General features: G+C 35.3%; 2 protein-coding genes across 6 annotated transcripts in view; one reads left to right on the top strand and one right to left on the bottom strand.

Annotated features, from left to right (window-relative positions):
• LOC127623254 (alpha-protein kinase 3-like) overlaps positions 1–8,713 on the bottom strand; it is a 30,605-nt gene extending 21,892 nt beyond the window's left edge. For 4 of the 5 annotated variants that reach the window (XR_007968040.1, XR_007968041.1, XM_052097619.1 and 1 more), the window contains exons 1-6: positions 8,392–8,713; positions 7,788–8,054; positions 7,085–7,108; positions 6,456–6,577; positions 5,310–5,427; positions 3,700–5,107 (exon numbers count right to left, since the gene is read on the bottom strand). Coding sequence is in view for 3 of the 5 variants with exons in the window: in XM_052097619.1 (XP_051953579.1) it covers positions 3,700–5,107; positions 5,310–5,427; positions 6,456–6,577; positions 7,085–7,108; positions 7,788–7,924 (1,809 nt within the window). In the remaining 2 variants the exon portion in view is untranslated. The remainder of the gene's footprint in view (positions 1–3,699; positions 5,108–5,309; positions 5,428–6,455; positions 6,578–7,084; positions 7,109–7,787; positions 8,055–8,391) is intronic. The other variant, XM_052097620.1, reaches the window with a different exon arrangement.
• A 715-nt stretch (positions 8,714–9,428) lies between these two features.
• Positions 9,429–24,953, top strand: LOC127623118 (mucosa-associated lymphoid tissue lymphoma translocation protein 1-like). Its single transcript, XM_052097378.1, has 15 exons — positions 9,429–9,597; positions 12,103–12,186; positions 12,369–12,493; positions 12,601–12,733; positions 12,983–13,158; positions 13,371–13,467; positions 14,317–14,352; positions 15,035–15,238; positions 17,298–17,475; positions 17,732–17,806; positions 17,892–18,019; positions 21,349–21,498; positions 22,731–22,888; positions 23,915–24,031; positions 24,282–24,953. Exons 2-15 carry the CDS (start codon positions 12,177–12,179, stop codon positions 24,615–24,617), a joined length of 1,923 nt encoding a protein of 640 aa, XP_051953338.1. The 5' UTR covers positions 9,429–9,597; positions 12,103–12,176; the 3' UTR covers positions 24,618–24,953.
• The last annotated feature ends 419 nt before the right edge of the window (positions 24,954–25,372 follow it).

The following is a 25,372-nucleotide window of genomic DNA, read 5'->3' as shown; positions in this document are numbered from 1 at the left end:
TTCATATACCACTGACTGAACCTTGGATTTAGGATAGACCCCACCGAACCTCACCGAAATGATCAGCTGATTGAACTGCAATGCACCTCACTGATCTCTGCCTGCATCACATTGGTCTAATGATGGACTACACTACTGAAATGGAATACATAGACTACCAATTGCCAACAAAAGCCTTCATCAGCACACTAACAAAGGACAATTGCATCTATGTGAACTCCTGCAATTAATCCAGGATGAACTTTATTCATGTATCTTACAGTTACAAAATCTTTGTTTAAATACTGACCCTTAACACTTACTTTGTTTACAAATTGTAAATCATGAATTGAACTGCACAAAAATAACTAATATTGGCATTATATTCATGGTATTTAGCCAGAGGGGAATTGGACCCCATAGTAAGCCTGATTTCTCCCAAGGTTATTTTTTCTCAATTATCTTGCTCACTCGGGTTCTAAACACAATTATGTTTTAATTATTTATTTTTATATTAAATTTACAATCACATTTAATCAAACTACACAATGATCACTCTGAGACTTTATAGATATTACAGTTTACTACTTTGAAATTATGTGTGTCGTGAAAAGCACTATTCAAATAAAAATGACTTGACTTAATATGTGTAACACAGACACTGTAAAATAAAGTGTTAATGAGAATTAAAAATAAATACAATAAAAAATATAATAAAAATAACTAAATATGTTATGCTCATCCAATCAGATTTAACAGATAGAACTATCTCTTTTATAATAAGCCATTTGGCACTCAAAGATAAGGTTCACATACTCAAAAGGGTGGAAAGATTTCTAAAAATCTGGACCCTCTTTTCAATGACCTGAGTTGTCAGCTGACATTAGTTTATCTTACAAAGCATATGAGTTTAACAGTTAGAGTGCAGTCTTTGTATGGTGTGACTTCCCTGAACACAGATAAGAAACTATTTTAAGACACTGTGAAAGTGAAAGAATGTGGAAAATGTAAAGAGGTTTTGTCTCCTTGCCTTGGTGTCCAACAACTGTTCTTCAGCATCTCCTGACTTACAAACATTACCACACAAGTCTACATGAAAATGTACCATATTTACTTTTTCATTGCACATTCCTGGTCTTGCTTGGCCTTATTCATGAAACATGGGCGTAACAAAATTCTTTCATGCAAAAATTAGTTCTGCTCTTTTTAATGCAAAAGGACATGATTCATCAGTAAGTGTTTATAATGTTCCCTTTATAATGTAAATCAAAATATGATTTCCGTTTCTCCCTAACCACTTGTCAAATAGAGACCACTTTTTATGATTCAATCAATTCTAGGAGTTCCAACCTAGAGTACATATTTTTTCTTGTTTCACTCGAAAATATGTCACATTACAGAAAGTACATTTAAATGTATTTACAACCATTGTCATTGGGCTGTTTCATGTTGCTCATAAGAATAATATAACTGTTACTGCATTAACCAAGTGGACTACTTATCTGCCGGAAATACTAAAATAGGATTCTACTTTTAGAATAAGGCTACATATCATAGACATGATCATTCTTTATTTTTTAAAGAGTAAATGTGTTCTATTAAAGGGGAGTTTGCCATGTATACTCATTGCTCTATTCTTTTTTTTTTTTTTTTTTTTGTCTGTTTTTTTTTGCTGACGCATTGTCTCTATTCTAGATAAGACAAAATCCAGCCAGTCTCTCACTCAGACTTTCTGTTTAAAGGGCCAGGTGGCCTCATTCAAAGTCATAGGAGAGCCGTAAATACGGCAGAAGCAGAGCAATTTACTTTAGAATGTGACTTGAGTTATTTTGGGCTTACACCAGGGGTTCCCAAACTTTATGTTAGCTGAACCTCTTTGACCTAAATTATTTACTTGAAGTACCCTCTTATATTCATTTAGTGTTATATTCATGTTAACCTTTTGAACTTTGAACTTTTAACAAACCTTTATTACATTTATTGTTCTTTTCTTATGATATTTATACATTTTAATTTAATTCACATTGGCATTTGAATCCCAATCAGAGATTGCAGAACTGTTAACCCTTACTGTAGTTGAAAGAGTAAATAACTGTAAAATTACCAATAAAATACTGTAATAAAATCATACAGTATTTAACTGTAATATGCGTTGCATCATGGGAAATTTCTGTGGCATCTTTCAATAATTACAGTAAATTACAGTAAATCTTTACAGTGATCGTTACATCATGTACAAGCACTGATGTCCGGCGCAGCTGTCTGAGGAAAGCTGCATTTGGGTAGATTAGAGTCTAATAGAGTTAAATTGGAAAACATCAAGTTAAGTAAAAGCAGAATTAAGACAATAAATAAATACAATATTTATGGAGAAATAAGAAACTTAAATGTTTTTGAAAGGATGCCATTAAAGTTAACTTAATGCAGTGTAACGTTTTAAAATTGGTCTCAACAACTGCACCTTCCCATTGCGTTGCTCAACATTTTGCTGTTTTGGGCACAAGAACATGTCTTATGTGAATGGCAACACAAAACGTTCATGGAGATTTTGGGACTTTAACATTAACACTGATCAAATATTCTTTTCTTTTAGTGTTCACTTGATCCTGGTGGCTTTGCACTGACTGTAGGTGACCACTCCCTCAATCTGTATACATTTGTATTCTTGTTACCTTTTTAATCGCTGTATATGATGTGTAGACTTTTACTTAATGTTTTACTATGTAGAATTACTATATGCTCTAATAAAAAAATACAAAAAAGAATTAACTAATGTGTGTCTTTATTATTAATAAACTTAACATAATAATAATAATAATAATAATAATAATATATTTTTTTTAAATAGTAATAATGTATGGGATAATTACAGCTAGTTACTGTACAATTAACATTTTTAAAGTAATATACCTCAGCCACCAATTACAGTTATCAGTAAACTACTGTACACAGCAATTGCAGTAGCTTATTGTTTTTAGGTGTTTACAGTAACTGGCTATCAACAGTGTTGCCAGTATGTTACTGTAAAAAAAAAAAGCATGATATGGTCTAATAAATATTATCCTTCACAGTAGTAAAATTATTAAACCCTACATTAAAGTGGCATTTATTTTAAAGAAATATAGCACACACAAACACACTTAAGCAAAACATTTCACTAAAAGAAGATTGTTATGTTTCAAATGATAAAACAATAGATATATTCTTCAAAATTAACTCAAAAAGTATTTGGACACTTTCTGGTTGTCAAACGTGTGGTTACATACATCCACAAAATATTAACTTTATGCCATTTGGTTCAGAATTATTGCACAAATGGTCTAATATCATATGCAGATGCCAGGTGTAAATAAAGTCATCAAAAGTGTCTAAATAATTTTGGGGGTTCTTATCTGTATGTTTCATGTATCCCAAAGCAATGTGGTTGCAAAATTATTTTGAAAATTATCTATGACCAAAATACTGAAACCCCCAACAGAAGCAGAATAGCAACAAAAGGTCAAAGATCAAAAGATCTCAAAGCTACCCACTGTGTTCTCTTGAGTATATTTTGTGTCGTACTCTTGGCCACGGACTGGTGTCATTAAACTCAAGTCTTGTCACACAAATGTACTCTCTATAAATGGCTCCCATGTGCTGTGCTGCTATAGAGCTGGAAAAAAATGCCCTACAGAGAGACAAAATCAACAGATAGCAAACTGAGAAATGTGATGAACTCACCTCGAAATGTGGTGAATGAGAATTTTGGGACACCTCTTCTGGGCTGCTCTCCTCCTCAGCTCTACTTGGCATTTCGAGTGTGGCTCCAGTACTTTCAAGATGTCTTTCAAGAGTGGTAGACACATAGTCAGGTTTTTTTGCTTTCAATTCAGAAATGTATTCAACTGATTTGGAAATGACTGTCTCATTGGGGACAGTTGAATCTTGTGTTTGCTGTAGAAACTTTCTTTTCAATTCCAAATCCACAGTTTGAGATGACTCCTCTGCTAGCTTTGGTACATCATGCTCAGAGGCCTCACCATAAACCAAAATCTTAAGCTCTGGTTCTTGAGGAGGTGTTTGTGCGGGTGGCAAGTATTTCTCATATGACAATTTATTTTCCCCAATCGTATCACTAGTTCTCCTCGTGTCCTCTGCTTTCTCTGTAGACTTCTTACTTTTACCAAAGAATATGTCCTTTAAGGACTGGAGAACCGAGGTTATGGCTGACTTGTGTTGATGCGCTGGCTCTTTGTGTGACACTGTCTTGGTTGTAGATGCAGATGCAACTTTTTGTTCTAGTTCCATTTGTACATTTTTCTCTCTTTCTTTCTCCCGAGCTTGTTCTCTCTCTCTGTCCCTCTCTACTTCTCTTGATTGCTCCCCCTCCTCTTCTCTTAATCTTTTCCTCTCTTTCTCCAACTTTCGCTCTCTTTCTTTTTCTTGGACAGCACTGATATCAACAGCCATAGTGTTGTGCGTCTGTACAGAGCTCTGATGTTGCTCAGCGGCTTGTGACTGCACAGACTTGGCTAAGTATTTTGCCAGGCTCATTTCTTCATATCCATCCTCTTCATCTCTGTTGCTCTGTTTGGGCTGAATGATACCTCCTTCATCAAATCCATTAGCAATGGGCATCTTCTTTTCGCCTAATTTCTCTTTGGCAGACTGCTTTGAGGTCACTATCGCCAAAGTGTCGCATACATGGCTGAGTTGCTCATTGCCATTCTCTATTGTAGCCTCTGTGTTTGATACAGAAGCCTGTACTGTGATATTATCAGATTTATCCTCTATAACTCTTGGCTGTTCATCGGTGTCTATTGCATGGGAGGTCACATTTCCCTCTCCGTCCTGGGTTGCAGGAGAAGAACTCATTGGGTCAGTCCCAGCAGGAGACCTGTGCTTCCTTAGTAAGCGTTCCTGGTTGATGACATTTAATTGTTCCTTCTGAATGTTCTCCTTACCACGAAGGCGAGACTCCTCCAACTCTCGTCGCTTGTTCTCAGCTTTCTGTTTCAGTTTGGCGAAGAACCTTTGGTGGATCATGTATTCGCTCATGGTACCCACCTCCAGCACCCCAGAACAGGAGACGATGCCCTTACTATTTCTTGCTGAGGCCTGATATATGGCTGCATCTTCCTCTGTACAACTGCCAAATGAAGTCAAGTTAGGTATAGTCATTGTGTAGTCACTAGATGAAGCTACTATAATATAATTTATTTGAGTGTAACGTGAATGCATTATTTAAGAAAAAGTAAGTTAACTTAAAAAATGAAATTGATTTACAATAACAGAAATGGACAGGATTTAGAAATCGAAAGGCATTTTGAAAATGTGCTGTCTGAACTTACTTGTAGATGTGGAGCATGTGAATTTTTCCATTGCGAAATATTTCATATTTAGGAAGACCACAGTATCTATCTAATTCCATGTCATCTTTGTACCATGTTAGCTCAGGAGCTGGGTATCCTGTAGAAAAAGTGCATGGGTTATTTTAACACTGAAAAAGAATCCAGACAGTTTACTTGAATTACATAAAAAAAATTAAATAAGGCACAGTAATTTGACCAAGAAAATATTTTGTTCTTGCAAATAGTTTTATTTGGGCTATATGAGAACAATTTAAATAAAATAAATATTGGTCAATTTTACACACTAATTATGATGGATTTGTGTAAACCGTTGTTTACTTATTGTTCAGTAAACATTTAACAGAATTTATATTTTTCAGTGTTTTATATTTAGTATATTGCACACTTCACAATATGGTTCTATTCGTTAACATTAGTAAATGTATTCGTTACATGAACCAACAGCAGACAATATTATTTGCAGCATTTACAGTATTAATATTGGTTAATGTTAATTTATAAATGTACTATTGTTCATTGTTGGTTTATATTAGTTCACAGTGCATTATTAAATTAAAAATGTACTAGTATATGTTAAAATTAACATTTTTATCCAAGATTAATAAACGCAGTGAAAGTATTCTTTATTAGTTCATGTTAACAAACAAAAGTTTACGATTATAATCTTATTATAAAGTGTGACTGATGGGTATTTTTAAGTAAACACAATATTTTTAATTGCACCAGGTGCAAATTGCAACTGCCACACAACATGGCTATTTGCACTTAAATAGTCAAACTGCGCACACACGTGTCACTACATGGTGTGCGGTATGTGTTTTTGTCGTTTGGACGACCCGGGTTCAGTTCCATATTTTGCCCCACAGTTTTTCCCATCCTGTTTCCTGAGTCTGCGGGACTCTAAATAAATTCAATTAACTTACTGCTGTGATGCCCCTATACTGTATATTAATATATAATTAGAGGTGCAAATAGCATCTAACACTATTTGCGCTTGGTGCAAATAGCCTCTGCCTTTTATTTTCTGTATTACTATTTCAACTGGTGTTAGTCTTAATGTGACATTATGTCTTTTAAGCCATACAAAATCATAAAATGTGAAAATATCTTATTTCACCAACTTACCTGTAACCACACATGAGAATTTGACATTACAGGTCTCAGACACTGCCTTGGATTTTAAGGTGGTCTCGAAACATGGCTGGGTCTCCTCAGTCAACTGGGCCATGACGGTACATAATGTACTCCTGGAGATGGAAAATACAAAGAGTCATCTTTAACAAACAATATATTTCATGACTCCATTTTAGAAATATATACATCAAATCAATCCATTAATTAATCAGTCAATCTCATTAGCAAAGGGTTTGCTTAAACACAGTGTATTATTAATAAAGTAATAATTATTGATGTCAATGTAGAAAAGGCTGCAAAGTTAATGAATAGGGTTGAGAGGATATTATTTTTAGGCTTGGTTATAGTAAACGTTTACTTTGCAACATTTATAGTGTGCTTTGTAACCAGTGTTTCATGTCAAATATACAGGGGTTATTTGGGTTTTAGGTTGGGGCAGGGGAGTTGAAGTATACAATAAACACAATATTGTCATTATCACACTGCAATCAAATGAAACTGGATATAGTTTGGGGGTTCATCTGAGATTTTAAGACCAAAGCACAAAGGCCTGTTTGAGGATAGATAGTTATTTGAAATGTAGTTAGTTTAGGATTGACCTTTTGGGAAGCTTTTATTACCTCGACGGTCTGTAGTTTGAATACCTGTGTGATGAAAAGCTATTTAAAAGAGGCAAATCAAATGGAGACTCATCAGACAACAATTTCTACCTAGTGACCCTGTTTTACCTTGTGACCCCGTTTTCAATAATAGAAATAATAGGGATGATGATACTGTCATGCAAATACTGTTGGCCAATACATGTTTTGGTCTCTTTTAGCAGTATAGTATTGCTTCAACACAACATGACCAATGTGGTAACCACAATTAAAATACATTAATTAATGATGTTTCAACATCAGAAAAAAAACAAACTGATGAAAACATGAGCATACAAGGTTTTATAAGATTGTTTTGGGAAAAGTCTTCCTAAATTGACAACTTATTTAAGAATATAAGTACAGCATCAGCACTAGAAACATTTAGCCAGAGAAGGTTTTGTATGAAATGGGATATTTTATGAATATGTTTTTTCCCCCCATAAATATCAGTGATTGCAGTAAATATCAGTCAATATTATACTTATGTTTTTCCTAAATATATCTAAAATGAATCAGTGTAAAAGTAATTCATCGCTAGATCTAAAGACCATCATAGACATCAAAGGCAACATTCAAACGGCAGGTACAGAAGATTATAACAGAAGCAGAGAGACTTTTAATTAATACAAACAGACAAAAATAAAGCTTAATTAAACCAAAAAAAAAATAAAAAATTTTGTACCTGTTTTCAGGCCTAACATTGGAGAGGTAGTTGCAACTTTCTGACCTCCCACTTGGTGCCGAGACATCCTCCCCATTTTGGCTTCCCGATCTCCCATTCCCTGAGTAAGAGCGGGTCATAGGCCTCCTGGATGTCATTGTCCAATTTAAATAACTTTAACAGTCCAGAAAACCCACCAATGTCTTTCAGTGGGGTTTCAATATTTCTGTCCTCTTGGCTTTCAGAACCAAATTATAGAGCTACTCTTTGTTACTGCCTGGGGAGCAACTGAAAAAAAGACAAATTCAAAAGTGAAATTTAAATACTTGAAAAAAGTATTATAAAACTATATAATTAATATAATTTTGAAATTAATTTTTAGAAATATAGTTTAGAGATAGCATTTCTGCTGTGGGATTGCTAGGATTAATAAGCAGACCATTTGAACAGAAGTTATAAACAGGCACTGCTGTTTGTTACTTTTACTTTGGTCACAAACTGTTATTTCTATTTAATTACCAACCAACAGATATATTGTCTCTAACTTGGAATTGCTTGAGAATAATAATAATAATAATAACAATAATAAAAAAATAGAAGATATTACAGTACAACACAAACTCACCATTCGTATATTTTTTGCCTGTTCTTTAGATCCCGCTGTCCCAGTAGCACTAGGATTGTCAATCACAGCAGAGCATGTGTTGCCAGAAAGCCCCTATTTATAGCAGGCCTACAAATAGGCGCTAGAGCACATCACATTTTCCGAAACTAGCCATTGCTCTGAAGCCACTTAAAGCAGTGTCCAAGGAAAAGACAGCAAAAACTTTAAGATCTGAAGATTTGAAGTTTCATGTGATCTTAAAATTCTCAGACTGATCATAAAGTAACACCAAATTCACATAGCAGTATGCTGACAAATACATCCAGAACAGAATGCATGTTGAAGGTGCAGTGTTTGAATTATTATGGCCCTTGATGACAGTTGACCAGCCAAGCTCAAAGCATGACCCAGGTTGAATTAGGACAGCCCCCTCTATGTCACTCTGTCTGTACACCCTCCCAATATCAGTCAACAACCTTTCACACTGCTCATGTGTCATTGCTTCATTTTCCAGTCATAAATGGGCTCTGATTTCATGCTGTAAAGCAACCACTCTCACAAACATACTGTGCATCATTTAAACAAGAGACAACACACATGCTCAATGATAATAAATAACAATAATAAACTTTTTATTTAGCCTAGTTTTTTAAGCTTTAAAAGTAAAGTAAATTTTGTATTAATATAGCATCTTTTACAACAGTGTTTACAAAGTGCTTAAAATAAAACTTTTGTGTTTTGAGATATATATATTTTACAATGTTTACAAAGTGTTATACAGTATATAGAGACAAGAACATTTAAAATAATATAACAGAACATTCATTATAATTATAATACATTGCCATTAGGAGAACATAAAAAGGACTGTGAAAACTAACTAATCAAAAAACAAAAAACAAACAAAACACAAAAACACAAAAACAAAGCAAAATCCATCTCTGCATTGTTACTTGAACGATACCTGCAGCAACAACTGCAGATATGTAAGGCGCAAATACACTGAACACAGCGGTAGTGGGAGGTCCAGTCCGTCATTCTTACGGGAAACCATTTAATAGTTGCCATTGAAACTTGAATCATTGTCGTAGCAAGTTGAGAATTGAATTTCCTCATCAAGATACAGTTGACGTTATACGCTTGTTTGTATGCGGAGGTTTAAGAGGGCAATGTGAGATTGATCGCTGTCAGGTGGCGTACTTCAAACGTCAATGAGCACTACGACAGGTGAGAGTAATCGACACTGCAAGCGAGCGACGCGTCAAATCAGACGCTCCGCTTCGTGTTGACAGCTTCGTACTATATGAGAACATACTTGTTGCGACGCGTAAACAGCTTTAATGTTTCGATGTGGATTCAGTTAGAACATTATTTTACTGTAGTGTGCGTCTTGGAACAGCTTAAAAAAAATCTTATATAATCCCTAAATTAGCATTAATATGGTTTTGTTAAATTGCATTAGCCTAAGGAGATAAGAAGTTTTAAAAACGAGTCGTTTAAAAATAAATGGATGGAAAATTTGAAGCATAGATCTCCTCCAATACCCTTAAACACTTAAGTGGGTCAAAATATAGTTGATAAGACATCATTTGTACACGAAGTGGTCTTTAGATCTGCCACTCCAGGCATTCCTCAGTTAATGTGTCTTCTATCCTGTGTTAAATTTAGTTGAATATTTTTAAAATTATAAGAGAATTTGCATCACATATGTGGGTCCTAAACATCCAATATTTCCTATGGTTCTCAGTGCATGTAACACTGGTGTTATTTTAGTAATACAATGATTGTTTTCAGTTTCCATTTGCTGTAATATTAAACATATAATATGCAATTTGTAGTATACTATATAGGCTATGCAACAAGTACAAACAGTTGTCATTTAGCTGATGCCCATCAGGAATAGTCCTCATGAAGCAGCCTGAGGTTAGAAGCCTAGTTCACGACAAGGGCACTATGGTCATAGATCCTGGACCACTTCAAGGTGTATTTGAACCTGCAAATTTTCTTTTTTCAGTACGCCTCACCACTCTGAACAACAAATATAGCTGCATGGAGTAATATGCTGTATAATATAGTGTCATACGGCATTATAGAGTACATGAGGTTTTCATGTTACAAAATGTTTATAAATGTTTATCCTAGTCAATTGTACTTATATGTTTGTGTTTGTATGAGTAGAGTTGTTGGGACATATTTTATTACCAAACATGGAAACTGCCCATTTTTCTGTTATACAGGCATTTTTTGGAAAAAAATGGAAAAGTCAGTTTTTACAATGTCAAATGATTTGATGATTGGCCATGGCTGCCATGTTTCTTAATATATGCAACTGTCCTCATTATCAATGATGGCAACTCCCACAAAGACACTGAATGCAAAGACACAATTTTGAAATTAATCGGACCAACGTTTCTATAGATCCACTTTCACTGTTATAGCGCCACCAAATGGCCAAACCCAGCAACTTTTTCTGTGTTCTCAGGTTGAGACTTTATATAAATGTGTCAAGTTTGGTGGAAGTATCTCATTTCACTTAAGAGTTATATGAATTTATGTAAAAGCAGAGACCACTTTTAAAATTCATCGGCCTGTTTTTGGCGTTTACGAGCAAAATTTTGCCATGTTTTCTGTTATCTTAAGAAATTTACTAATGACACTTCTCATTTTGGTGGTTTCGTTCCTATCGGATGAATGGCTTTGAAGCAATTAGATAAAGTAGTTTCTGAAATATTTTCGAAGTGGCAACAGGCCATAAGGTGAACCATAGCTAATATATGGTATCATTGCGCTCAGCAAGTCCTCCCGAACTTAACGAGACCAGTTCTGTGAAAAACTTCTACCACTAAGTGGCGTTGGTCCTGATGACACATACAAAGTTTCGTAATGATATGCCAATGTGTTCATAAAATACAGCATTTTGAAACTAAATAAAAATTAGCTGATGCCTAAAATGGCCGACATGGAAAAATTGAGTATCGTTTGACTCTGAATGTTTCATTGAATCTAAAGAGACCAGTTTTAAAAGCGTTCAAGAGTTATAAGCCAAAATAGCCATTTTTGCTATCTCCTGACAAGTAGGGGGCAGTGTGGCAAAATGCTACAGGTGACCTCAAGGCATGATGGCGATGACACTTACCAAGTTTTGTCACAATAATTTTGGCTCTAGGGATTACAGTTCAAAAGTTATTAACGTAAACATGAGTGCAATTTTGACCTGTTGGTGGCACTAAAGGGTTTGAGTTACAGAATCCAAATTTGCTGTGGTATGAGTTCAGACTGTCCTCTAGATGTGTGCAAAATTTCATAACTTTCCTGTGAATAGTTATATGACCTGCCATAGCAGAAAAAATAAAGAATAATAAGAACACTAACGATTACAATAAAGGTCTTCGCCCTTTCAGGGCTTGACCCCTAATTACCAGATACACGTTTTTTTTTTTACACAATATTTTTGATAGTATCTTTTTAAATGAGTTTAGAACAAATAACACAGATTGAAAATGAATAATCATTGCTTTTACTCTGCAGACATGTTTCAAATCATGATACAGTAGATTTGTCTCTTACAATAATGAACATATTGACACATTCTTTGTTAACTTATGCAAACAGTGATTTGAAGGTGTGGCTTAACTTGAGAGGGATGGATTTCTCTGCATATCGTTGTTTGGATTTTGAGTTTCAGTCTTGTAGTCATGAACGCTGTTCATACTTGTGCTTTCTTTTACACAGGTGCTAAGATTTTGAAATGACTGACTGGCTTACAAGAGCAGCAATTTTCAGACTAAAGAGTTGTGGAGACAGCCATGAGATCTGGTATTTAGCCTACTGTTTGATGCTTTTCCTAATGTGTAACTTAGAACACACCATGTGTTTTTTTTTATTTATTATTCTTTCCCCTTTTTTAAAAAATTCTGCTGTGTATTCCTGAATTACAGCAGTTTCAAGTTATTAATATGTATGGTAAATAAAGTTATGATATCTTGTTCTTTCGGCAGAAGTTGTTATTCTGCAGCAGCCAATATCTGTGTGTGTACCACCAAACCATGAGGTGACTTTAATAGTTAAAGCAATTGGCACTAGTCCTTTGAGGTATCAGTGGTTTGATAAACAACAGAAAGAGGTGTGTATGACTTGATTTTAAGAAACTGTTATTAATATTGTGAAAAATATATTTACAAGAAAATAATCCTAATTCAAATCAAACGATGTTATGCTTAAACTCTTCAGGTGGAAGGTGGGACAGAGCCCGAGCTTACCGTAACTCTACAGAGAACGGGAAAATACATTTGTAGAGTGAGCGACCTGTACTGTAACTATCAGTTCACAGAATGGGTTAAAGTGAGAATCCTAGATGCACCAGGTATGTTTCTTTATGTTGTCTGTTATCCAATATAGCACTATCAGGACATCTAACTTACAGCTAAAATGGCATTGTAGCTATTTTATTACAGTCTGCATTAATCATTTGTCCTAAGAGTCAATTAACCCACATTGTTATTGTTCATCCTGGTATAGTTAAGACAAAATGAAGACAAATGCTTTTTGAACACTTTCTGGTTGTCAACTTTAGTTTTATTTTGTAATGTTTGATGTGGAATGTTGTGTTTAGATGTTTCTCGCACTTGGAGAGGAGAACTCCATATAGCCATTCACCCAGTTTGTCAAACAGTAAAACTAGGGGAGACTTTTACTCTTAGATGCACAGCTTTAGGCAAGCCTACGCCTTCCTACCAGTGGTACAGAAATGGTCACCTCCTACCTAAACAGAATACAGAAACACTCAGGGTAAGACCACACCACTCAAAAACATATAGCACTGTCTCTATTGCTGTTTTGTTATTGTGTAGATTTGTTTTTATGTTGGGTTAGGGTTACAAAGATCATTGCTTTCAAATGTTAATGCTTTGATGTAATGTATTGAATGACTCGGTGAGTAAATTGGTGCCTAAAAATAATTATCTTGTGAATTTGGTCTTCCTTTTTTGTTTTTTTTTTAGATTGAAAATGCCAGTGCAGACAGCACTGGTTCATACCTCTGTGCTGTGTCAAATGCTTTGGATGAGAGATGGTCTGAAGCAGCTGAAATTGAGATTGGTAAGAGTAGGCAATGATTGTTTATTTAAAGCTTAACTATAGCTTATTCCTGCTGAAAAAAAAAACTAAAAACAGCTTAAACCTGCCTAAGGGGCCATTCAGACCAAATGCTTGATGCAGCTCAGCAAATAAAACAGAATATAGGTGTTTCGATGCATGCTTTTAAAAGTTTGTTGTTTTTAACCTAACACCGCCTAAAATATACAATGCTCCTTCAAGAGACACAGCACAATGGTCAAAGATGTCAATCTATTTCATGCTACTTACCCCCCAAATAATAAAAATAAAACCGCGCAGGCAGATGAAAAAGAGAGTTTGGTGAGAACAGTCCCTAAGATGTTCAACTGGTTTAGTCAGCCAGCTGGTCCACCAGCTTGACACGTGCTCTCTTTAAAACCATCAAAACAGACCAGCTAAGACCAGAAATAAGAAAAGCAATACAAAAAAACATTAAAGAAAACCTTTCAATCTTTATCTATAAACCATGGATTGATTGTTTTGCCACTTGAGTTTCAAATTGTTGGTACTTTCCCCAAATTGTTGTAGTTAAGAATAATCAGGAACTGAATTGTATTTTGAGTCTTAACAGGTCCCTAGATACATGAGAGTAAAGCTAATGTAGAAACCAGTCCTGTGAGAGCTTCCCTTTTTTCTTGTCACACAACGGAACACAAATAATGCAAACGCTCAGAGTTTTTTTTTCCCATTGTGAAACCAGTTGCTTAAGGACGAAATACAGCTTCTTTGTAACATCCAGTAGCTAGTTGTGCTTAGTTTATTTACATTTCTTACTAACAGTCATCTTTCAACTTTCACTTAAACTTTTTCCTCTTTGTTTTCTTCCCAAAGCACCTACGGATCAACCACCAACACCCACGCTTATGGGTAGGTCGCAGTGGAATTAAAAACATTTTTTCCCCTTATCTCTGCTCTGTTTAAAAATAGACTTTGTACTCATCTGGGTATCCTAATACTCCCACCTTCAAATATTTCCTAATGTTTCCCTAGAACAGCTAGACCCTATCATTCATACAGAGTTACTACAGTTATGGATAACCTGGAAATATCAAATTTTACAATTTAAAAATCATGATGTAACAGTGTAAGGAATGGGCAAGGAGGAGGCGGGAACCAAAGTTTTATGATATAAATTAATTTAAAACAACATAAAACATAAAGACATGCATGCAGACACACACAACGCAGCTATGTGCATCTCTCGCTCTCGAACTGGCGCCTCCGGCTCGTCTTTATCCCCCTCCCAGCTGATTTGCCCGATTCACCCTCCTCCTCATCACACATGATTTCCTTTTGAAATATGTGACTGCATCAGAAAGTGAAATCCAAGTCCTCCATTAAGCTAAATTCAAATCAAGAATTTTGTCTTATTAAAGACACTTGTACACTATAAAGTTTTACATGCAATTGGAAACCTATGTAAAAAATCTGTATCCTTTGATCACAAATGACTTTGAAAGTCATGCAAAACTCATGGCAATATATTGGTCTAAAAGTATGGGAACCCAGTCCATGTTATCACACAACATCTTTAAAATCTTCCACTTAGCAACTGACAAAGTGGCATTGCTGATTGGGAATCTGAACTACAACCACCACCCTGGTTTGATGGCCCCCACTATGGACGTCCATGAGCTAGGCAATCTTCTGCAGCAGCTTGGCTTCAGAGTGGTCTCTCTGCTAGATCTCACCCTTCAGGAAATGCAGGCTGCCATTGTCAAGTTCTTGCAGCTTTTGGACCATGGAGTGTATGGTGAGTAACTTGTTGTGGGTTGCTGGAGGAACCTTGATTATAGGCCTGGTCTATTTAACGTGACTGCTTTAACAGTAAAATTGTTTATCTGACAGGAAGTATGTTGTACGCTCAGGGAAATGGTTTCAAAGGTTTGTTTGCGGTAAAAGTTTCAGGTTCCTGGCTACACATTAATAGGGTCTGCAATGACACAGATTTAAGTTCTTTCTCATAGTAATTTCCTATCAGTCAACTCTATGTAAGCCATTCAGAATGCGGCTCTGTGGCAATATCAAAACATTCCTCTGTTAATTTGACCAATTCAGTCTGACACAGTATGGAGTGGGACTGTATGCTTGTACAACCAATTCAAGATGAGGGGAGTTTTCTGGAATTGGTTTAAAAAAATAAATAAAAATACATTGAAATTACATTTGTTGATGTAGAAATGACAAACTTCACCTTTAATATTCCATATTTCTCTCTTTGAACTTGCTGCTAACAGTGCTATTAATTGTGTGTCCATACGGTTTCTGATGGAACGTGTTGTGATTGTGAAGACCTACTCAGACCTTTTGTAAATCTTAATGGAATACAATATTGCTCAGTATGCGTCTCTCACTATATCTGGGAGTGTTAGTGACGAGCCAGAGGAAGTTCCGCCTGAGTGAAAAAAAGAACTTTTTCCGGTGATACAGTGTGTGTCATGGGTCACAAAACCACTGTGCTTTCAGCCTCAGGACTATTTTCAGAATGTAATCCGAAGTGCTGTAGCCTGTTTATTGGCTGATAAGATATGTGTGGGCAACAGCATGCTTTGCTACTTTTATCTGTAGAAGCTGTGAAAGGTTTTTAGCCAACTGCCTGCTCAGCTAGCTCAAGTTGGACTTTATTATAACCGTATTTGTGAAGTGGAATTATATCTAATACAGCTGCATGATGAAGATAATTGTGGCATACAGTGTGTACTGTAAAATAGAAAGTGGAAAATGGAAATTGTTCAGTCATTACTCCACTCTGCATGATGCAATTTATACAGTGAAACATACCTCTGTATTGCTGTCAATGTGGGTTACAATTCACAGTTGTCACTTTTTCTTTGATCTCAGATAGCAAGAGTTTTTGTTTGTTTTTTGCCAGTGATTTAAAAAGCTGATGGCTGCTTAAGCACCAATGATGACTAATCACAAGTTGTGCTGTCTTGTTGTATTTATGCAATGTCCTGCCTCCTTTTATTAACTAAAAGATCAAATCATTCACCTATCACATTTTGTTGACTTTTTAACTCTGTTAAAACTCTTGTGACAATCAAAACAAGTTACAAAGTAGTTGTTATTTTGTCTAAGTATGTTCAGTATGTTAAATACATTACAATGTTGTACATTTAAAGGAATAATCTGGGTTCAATGCAAGTTAAGCTCAATCGACATAATTTGTGGCAAAATGTTGATTATCACAAAAAATTATTTTGACTTGTCCCTCCTTTTTAAAAAAAAAAAAATTCTGGGATGCAGTGAGGCACTTACAATGGAAGTGATTGGTGGCAATTTTTGGAGGGTTTAAAGGCAGAAATATGAAGCTAATTATAATTTTATAAAAGCACTTACAATAATTCTTCTGTTAAAACACATGTATTTTTGGAGCTCTGAAGTTGATTAAATTGTCATTTTTACAGTCATTTTAGAGTATTAAGGTTTGTTGATGTTACATCGTTGTCATGGCAACAAAGTTGTAAAATTGGCTATAACTTTACACAGAAAATGTTAGAAAGCAATTTAATCAAACTAAACTAATATTTTTTTTTAAATACTATACTTTTGAAAAAGTGAGTATATTAATGTTCAAAAATGGGTCCCATTCATTTCCATTGTAAGTGCCTTACTGTAACCTCAATTTTGGCTTTTTTTAAAGAAGTCAAAAATGTTTTTTTGTGGTACAACAAACATTACGTCAAAAATGCTGTTGATGGAGATTAACTTAACCCGGAATATTCCTTTAAGTAACTCTAAGAAAAAATAGCTATTTCATGATATTGTGATCAGAACAATGTACTCTTTCTCTGTCCTCATATCAATTCCAGCTGTTTTTTATTATGCTGGCCATGGGTACGAGCACTCTGGTAGGAATTATCTGGTGGCCATTGATGCTCCAAGACCTTACCGAACAGAAAACTGTGTGTGCGTACAGAGAGTGATGCACAGTATGCAGGAGAGAAAAGCCCAGCTCAATGTCATTCTTCTGGACACCTGCAGGAAATGGTACACCTGAAAGAACATAATGATGACTTGTGCATCTGTTTGTTAGAAAGTGACAAAGTCTTTTAAGAATGTAACAATCACAAACCCTTCTCAATGATCTTGCTAATTCATATGTTGTATTTTCCATAAAAAGTATTACCACAGTTCACATAGTTTAAGGCAGTTTAGAGTTGACTAATCTTTAACCACTAGAGAGATACACCACTATAAGAAGGCGACAGAGGTACTAAACAGAATCATTTTTTTTATCTACCAGGTACAAACAGAAAGGTCCTTCCTCTGAAATAAAGCCTTTGGCTCCTCTGGGCAACACAGTGTATGGATATGCCACGTAAGTACTGTAATAGCTATGTAACAAGTTTTTTTTTATAATTTTGTTTTTTACCAAAAAGTGCTCATGCTGCTGTCCCTCACAGGACTGAAGATTCAGAGGCTTTTGAAGTCCAGGATGGAGGCAAGAGCACAGGGATCTTCACCAAGTATCTGAACAAACATATCTTACGGTTGGAGAGGGTGACCCATGTCTTAGAGCAGGTCTCTGAAGGTGGGTTCTGCAAGCAGTTCATTGACAGTGCCAAATCACTGCTTCTTTAAAAGTCAGCTCCACTATATACACATTCCTGTAAAGTCTTGCAAATATATGTATGAAAGAAGACCAATCACATTTCACTATGCAAGTTTTATGATAATGTCATCACTGACGAATATAGTTGAGTCATTCTGTGCAAAATCAACCAAAGGTCCCTGGCTCAAAGTTTAGTTTTTGATTAAAAAAAGTATTTAACAAACATAAATAATGAACAAAGCCAAAATATTAAATGTCACAAAAATGAATATTTTCACCTATGAATAAATAATAAATAAAGGTACATTTCTAGTTTTAACAGATTTTGTACTACAGACTAGTTTACTGAAGAAAAATTAGCACTGTACCATGTGACCCAGATTCGAGTTTCAACCATTAAAAATGAGTAGCCTAACGTTTAACTATATTACTTGGAGTCACACTGAGAGCTCCAAATTAAACCATCTAGGGCCTTAGATATCAACGAACCATAAGGAAAGTTTGTTCTGAACCAGAATCTTAAAGGATATTAAGATATTTTTAATACTTCTGGAGTTATAGGCATTTCAGCTTTGGAAAAACAACACAAAACGTGTGTTGGACTCACACATTTGGCATATATTGCAACAAGGGGTGCTGATGTCAACTGATTTTAGTAATATACCTATCGATCTCTGTACAAATAAGAAAATAATTTAGCTGAAAACTTTTTCTGTTCTTTTTTTTACCTGTAGTTATGCTACAAATTATAGGTGAAAATTAGCATTTGGACCACCGTCTACAAAATTACTCTATAAATATATTGATCCTTGGCATTTAATATTTTGGCTTTCATCATCATTTATGTTTATGTTTCTTCAGAAAAAGAATAAAAAATTTCAGACAGGAAAGTTTAATACATTTTGTTGATTTGACATGAAATAATCAGTATTGGATGCTGAAAATTCTGTCAATATAAGTAAAAGGGAATTTTCAAATGTTAATCTTAAATTTCTTAAGAAGTATAAAATGAAAACAAAAAACAAAAATAAATAGTAAATCTAAGTTTAAAATTATTTACAAAACTAATGAGTCTGTTTGGTTTGTTCTGAATTAACTGCTGAATTTAAATCACTTCATAGTCTTAACCACTAACTTGAATGTTTAAGGAATATCAATACAGATCTTGCTTGCCAGCACTGTAATGGCAAGATATTGGCACATCATATTTCAGAGTATGTAGTGACATGTAGTTAACAAGGTCACAGTGTCTTTCAGTGCTTTTGATTATTAGCGGATTTATACTTTGTGCAGGAACAACTGGTTGTCATCTACTGTATGCCAGACACTGGTTTCCTCCTTTGATCCTTAACCTCAATGGCATGATGTGACTGTGGAGTTAATCATCCCTTTCTCCACAGAGAGCTTATTTGGTTGTATGATTAGTCTCTTTGGTAACAGCACTTGGTATTATAAATTGCAACTGCTTCAGCATGTGACCTCATTCTTTGGCTGGCCTCAGGTGGGGAAATTTGAGAGTGTTTAACCTAGGAACGGCTGCCCCACTTGCCCTCCTACTGTCCCTCTCCTCCGGTCTTGTACACTTGTTTCAAGTTTGCACCCTGTCCCAGTGCCATTATTGCCACTTTTCCACTGCACGTTACAGTTCGACTCGCCTCAACTCTACTCTCTTTAATTTTCGGAGCTTGCATTTCCACTGCAGTTTAGTGCTCTACTCTACTGCCGTGGCATCATCTTAAACACGACACAAACTGACCAAAACAATAACACTTAATAACACATAATGAGCTAGTTCATTATGCTGCATAAAGCAGTTGTTGCATGGTGATTTTACACAAGTGTAACAGTTAAATTTGCCTGGTTGTTTTGGAAGCAAGCTTCCAGTAGCTGGCCAACTAAATAAAGTGAAGCTTTCGAGCAGAGTATAGAGTTAATGTAACAAAACATACCATCTTCCGTCGTGGATAAACGCCAGTCCAGGGCACTCTCCCGCCCATTGCTCGCTGGTTTATATGGCGTCCATTTGGTCAAACCACTTCCACTTTTCCTCGATGGTTCTGTAGTCAGTTTTAAGTGTTTTTAACTTTTCCCTGCACTGTTGGTAGATCCGGTGGTAGCCGTGCGCGGCCAACAGCTGAGACATTTCCTGAGAGACTTTTTTTTTAATAATTTTTTTTATTATCGCTAACGAGTGGACTACCTTCACCTCGTTTATTGAACACGGCGTGGTTTTGCGCACAGCCATTTCTTTTTTCACAATTCGAAAGTTGCGTAAACAAATGATACTGTTATCGCTGTTCCTAATTTTAAAACTAGCGTGTTGATGTCACGTGTCGGAAATCCAGTGACGCTGGTAGTGCCGATTCTCCCTGACCAATCAGTGCAATCTGCAGGATTTTGATGTCACATGTAGTATCGATTTGGCTCGCTTGGAACCTCGACCGAGGTGGTACTAAAAAAAGTATCAGCTACCAGGTACTATCCACAGTGGAAAACCCCCAAAAAGTGAGCAGAGTTGAGTGGAGGTGTACCGTGCAGTGGAAAAGCCCCATAAGTCTGTGTTTGTGGAAGCCAAAAATGACTTCACTCCTTCCATCCTGCCTGGAAAAAAAAAAAAGAAAAAAAAAAAGAAACTCACTGCGGCATCACTGGTTATATGGTGAAGTGTAACTTAAGTCATTGCACTCAAAAACGGAACCTCTGAACCAAAGGCCCTTTCTTAACTGCACTTTTTTCTTCTTCTTAATCAGTTCTTTGTTTTCTTTCCCAGTGAAAATATGTACTTATTCCTAAAACAAGATACATTGTACAGTATATATCATTTTTATAAATTAAAAATATAAAACAATAATCAATTTGCCCCTTAATTTAATTATCAGGGGCATTTGTTTTACTCATATTTTATGTCACAATATGTTTAACTAGGACTATAATAGAATAGTAAGAACAAGATCAGATTAAGAACAATATAAGAAGGGCATATTTTACCCCCATATTTTGAACCTGATATATATACTTAGTAGAGACTTTATAGAGATAGAATATATCACAGATATACATTTAATTTTATTAAAAAAAAAATGTTTTCCTAGTTTCTATAACACTTTTTAAGTTCCCATTGGTATGATCATCTTGCTGAGTCATGTTTGTCCTTGTCCCTGTTTTGATTTCATTGTGGAGTGACTGATAATAATGATAACAACTAGTTATGGTAACATGGCTGCATCAGAGCAGATATCTTTACTTTGTAATTGAAAAATGTATCCAGTGGTTTGTGTTTTGTAAGGAATCTGTTACCTTTGACACAGATCTGGGAAAGGACCCACTGGTGCATGGCAGACAGGTAGTAGAAATCAGGCACACTCTCACGGAGCCACGGGCCTTGACCGATCCTGTGCGAATATCTGGACACACCATGGAGTTCCGTCGAAGAGATGCTTGCTGGAAACAGGCTAATGGTGAATTTTTTTTCCCCCATTTGATGTCATCAGTGTCTGTCTTGAAATGTGTCTGCATATTTAAGATCTCCATCGTGATTGGTTAACCTCTTCACATGTGAAAAAAGTTATTTATTGATTATTTAAAAGTGACAGTATAGTTACAGTGTTTACATGGTACATTGAACTTTATGACCATTTTAAAATGCCATATTCAACACCAGTGATGATGAAACTGATGTTAAATGCAGTGGAAATTATCCAAAAAAGGAAGGCAAAGATCAATCTGTGAAAGCTTGTTTAGTCAATGCTTCCTCTCAAAAGTGCTCCATCACCATTACCCATCACACAGTTGTGTGACTTCCATTTTAGTTCCCTTTTTGGGCTAGATAGTGATGCATGACTCATGGTGTAGGATCATTCATAAACAATGTGTTTGTATTCAAAGTAAACTGACGTCCTCCCAAAAGGAAGAAAATTACCACCAGTAAGCTGACTCAAACCAGTTCCATTTTTCCACTTTAAACTGTGACATTTTCCACTTCTGTTTCCATTTGGCAATTAAAGACTAGAGCCAGTCATTTAGATTTGAGATCAGTCCCTGTTTGTTGATTTGAGCAAGTAAATAAAGGAAAAATATAAGAAGGAGGCACCTATTGCTACAGTGCATAAATTAGATGTTAATGTAAAGCAAACATTTCAAATTGACATGCATGTATCAGTATATTGCCATATCAACCTCAAGACATTTACATTTTATATTAAAATGTTTTCATTTGGCAGACACTTTTATCCAAAGCTACTTACAAAAGAGGAAAACATAAGCGAATCATCTTAAGGAGACATTGGTACGAAAAGTGCAATATTACCAAGTTTCACTAACATCAGAATAGCATTCAAAACTTTTTTTTTTTAGTATTTTTTTTCAGGAGAGTTGATATGTCTAAATATTAGAATAGCTTTTCATGTACTGTATGGCGGCTTTCTTTAAAGTTATAATAGTAAATTCTTTAGTATGCATAATATAGCCGCACTACAGTACCTTGCTTTTGTCCCATATACAGTATAATTGGCAAATACAGTATAATAGTTCAATTACAGTATACATTAGTGATGCACAACATAATCTAATACTCTTTTTCTATGTTATATGTGTTTCTATGTTTTCTGTCCTTTTTATTGTCAGTAGATAAAACAACATTGTAACATTTCTTGGTAAACAAATTGCTTGTTTTTTGTTTTGTTTTTTTTAGTTCTTCCTGGCCGCAAGTGTCTGAACTTTCAGGACTGTGGTGTTCAGGTTGAGCTCAGTTTCTCTGCTCTGTTCTCCAATGTCCTGATTGTGTTTGGTACACTGAGAAACACAAGCACTGTGGCCCAGGAGTGCACGCTGATTCTTGAGAGTGAACCAGTGAGTCATGGATTTTTAGGTCCTTTTTTGTTAACACACACACTTGCACGTGCGTAGGTACGGCTTATCCATATGAGGACTCTCCATATACATAATGATTTTTATACTGTACGAACTATAGATTCTATCCCCTAAACCTAACACAACCCCTAAACCTAACACAACCCCTAAACCTAACCCTTACAGAAAATGTTTTACATTTTCAATAAAACATTTAGTATGTTTAAGTGATTATAATTATGGGGACTCTAGAAATGTCCTCAACCCACATTTATATCAAAATACCCTTGTTATTACCAGTTTGTAAATTGAAGAAAAATAAAGGCTAATTACAAGAAAAGCAAATGATTGAAAACCACACAAACACACACACACACACACACACACACAAAGGAAGGATATGAGAGTCGGGATGTGTGGGCCCAAAAGAGAAGGGGTATTTTTACAGTGGTTTGTATATGTGTAGGTGTCGGTTGCCCCTTAAGCCCTTCCAAACTTAGAAATGTAACATAATGCAAGCAAGATTTTCATCCTCTTTTCTAGACGTTAAACTTCTTTTGACTGTAACATGTAAGATGCAAAGTCTATTTTCTGAATAAGTAGAAATAAGCAATGCTGAGTTCATTGAAAAGCTAGACCACATTCATTTTGCATGGGCAAAAAAATCTTAAAGTACATCTAAATATTATCCAAATTATTTCTTTTTTATATATTATGTTTTGTGTTGCATTGATTTTTTTTTTACCTCACACTAAACATGAAATATTTTTACATTTGTATTACTTTACTGTATGTGCCAAGTTTACTAACATTCAAGAGGTGCAGCAAAAAGGAAGTAGAATGACTTTGTGAAAGAAAACTATGAATCTACTGACCTCTAGGGGTAGAAACTGCTTCTGTATTTAATTTGATTTAAATGGTTTGATGTTATTCACTTTTCATTTACAGTATATGTTGGTTTGATTACAATTTATATTGATATCTTTGATATATTTGATATCAAAACATTTATACCTCTGTTTTTAGATGATGCAGGACATTTTCTCTGCTTGTGGCAGATCAGAAGAAATGGATACTCCGCTTGTGAGCAGTGGTAAAACTCCTGACAGTACCCTCAGATTATGTTGCCTTCAGAGGCTCCAGGTACATTTACCAGAGTTTTTTTTTTTCCTCATTTAACTTGTGTAATACTTTAGAAATACATTTTGAATAATAATTTCAATAATGACCAGCTGTCCACTATTCTGCTTATTAAATGGCTACCAACTAAATAAATAAATGGACATGCAATTTTCATTTCATTTAAGGCGCATTATTGTTAAAGGATATTTACAAATACTGTTTAAGGAAATGCAACAATGCATTTAAACCAAACTTTTCTAAATCTTCCTAGGGATCACTGGTGATCAAGGTCAAACTGCACTACACCCATACAGAAACTAAAGAACATCACACTCAGAGCAGAGAGCTAGACATAGGCAAGCCTCTTATTGCCTCCTGCAAGCTTAATCAGATGAAGGCAGTGGACAGAAGACAAGAAAGTCATGTCCATACTGTGGACCACCTGGCCAACATCAGATGGCCACATCATCAGAACCATCCTCAACCTGGTCAGCCCTGCATGCGCAAGGCAGAGAACAAGTTACAGAGCTCAGCCAAAGCCACCTCTGTGAGCAGTAATGAACCAGAGGAGAATGATGAAAATGACTATAGTGGATTCACTATGTGATCTGCCTTCCCTTTACAAACACACAATACAGTACGGCATTGTTTTGATGCAACAAAGGATTTTTCTTACATTAAGTGTTTACCTTTTGCTTACTAATTGATATGTGTGTGTCTGTGTGTGTGTGTGTGTCTGTGTGTGTGTGTCTGTCTGTGTGTGTGTGTGTGTGTGTGTGTGTGTGTGTGTGTGTGTGTGTGTGTGTGTGTGTGTGTGTGTGTGTCAGAGAGAGTGAGAGCATGTAAAGGAAGACGTTCTCATGCATATAAATATATTTATACAATTATTATTTGTAAATCAAATCAAGTGTAATATTCTGATATAATCCATAAAGTGGTACTACTGGAACTTGCTTGTATGATTTTTATCATTTAAATGTATATCTTAATGTAAGTATAGTCTTAGGACTGAAAGGTAATTAGTTATCAAACTAATTAAAGTTAAGCTTTAAAGTGAGTATCTAAATTACCAAATATTAATCCAGTTGACCCTCCTTTTGTTTGTACATCTAATGGAAATACAGAAACTATCACAAATTTGAACGAACTGGAGAAAAGAGAGGATTTATTAAAATACAGTAATATTTCTATGATCTACAAATGTGTTGAAAGAATAGATTAGGCATTTAGGTTTAGATAATCATTTTATTAAATTTTTTAGTTGCGCTAACAAATTCACACACATTTGTAGATAATTCAGCGATATTTGTTTTTAAATAAAGGTCTAATAAACTACCGGAAAACAGAGAATTTGCAAATAAC

This window comes from Xyrauchen texanus, chromosome 29, assembly GCF_025860055.1.
Source record: "Xyrauchen texanus isolate HMW12.3.18 chromosome 29, RBS_HiC_50CHRs, whole genome shotgun sequence".
NCBI classification, from domain to species: Eukaryota; Metazoa; Chordata; class Actinopteri; order Cypriniformes; family Catostomidae; genus Xyrauchen; species Xyrauchen texanus.
The sequence above is the reverse complement of the archived record's forward strand: the minus strand, read 5'-3'. Positions and strand labels throughout refer to the sequence as shown.

Coding starts and splice junctions, on each gene's coding strand:
- LOC127623118 (XM_052097378.1), top strand. Junction 14,353..15,034: donor ACCAACACCCACGCTTATGG/GTAGGTCGCAGT, acceptor TCTTCCACTTAG/CAACTGACAAAGTGGCATTG. Junction 22,889..23,914: donor TGATTCTTGAGAGTGAACCA/GTGAGTCATGGA, acceptor CTCTGTTTTTAG/ATGATGCAGGACATTTTCTC.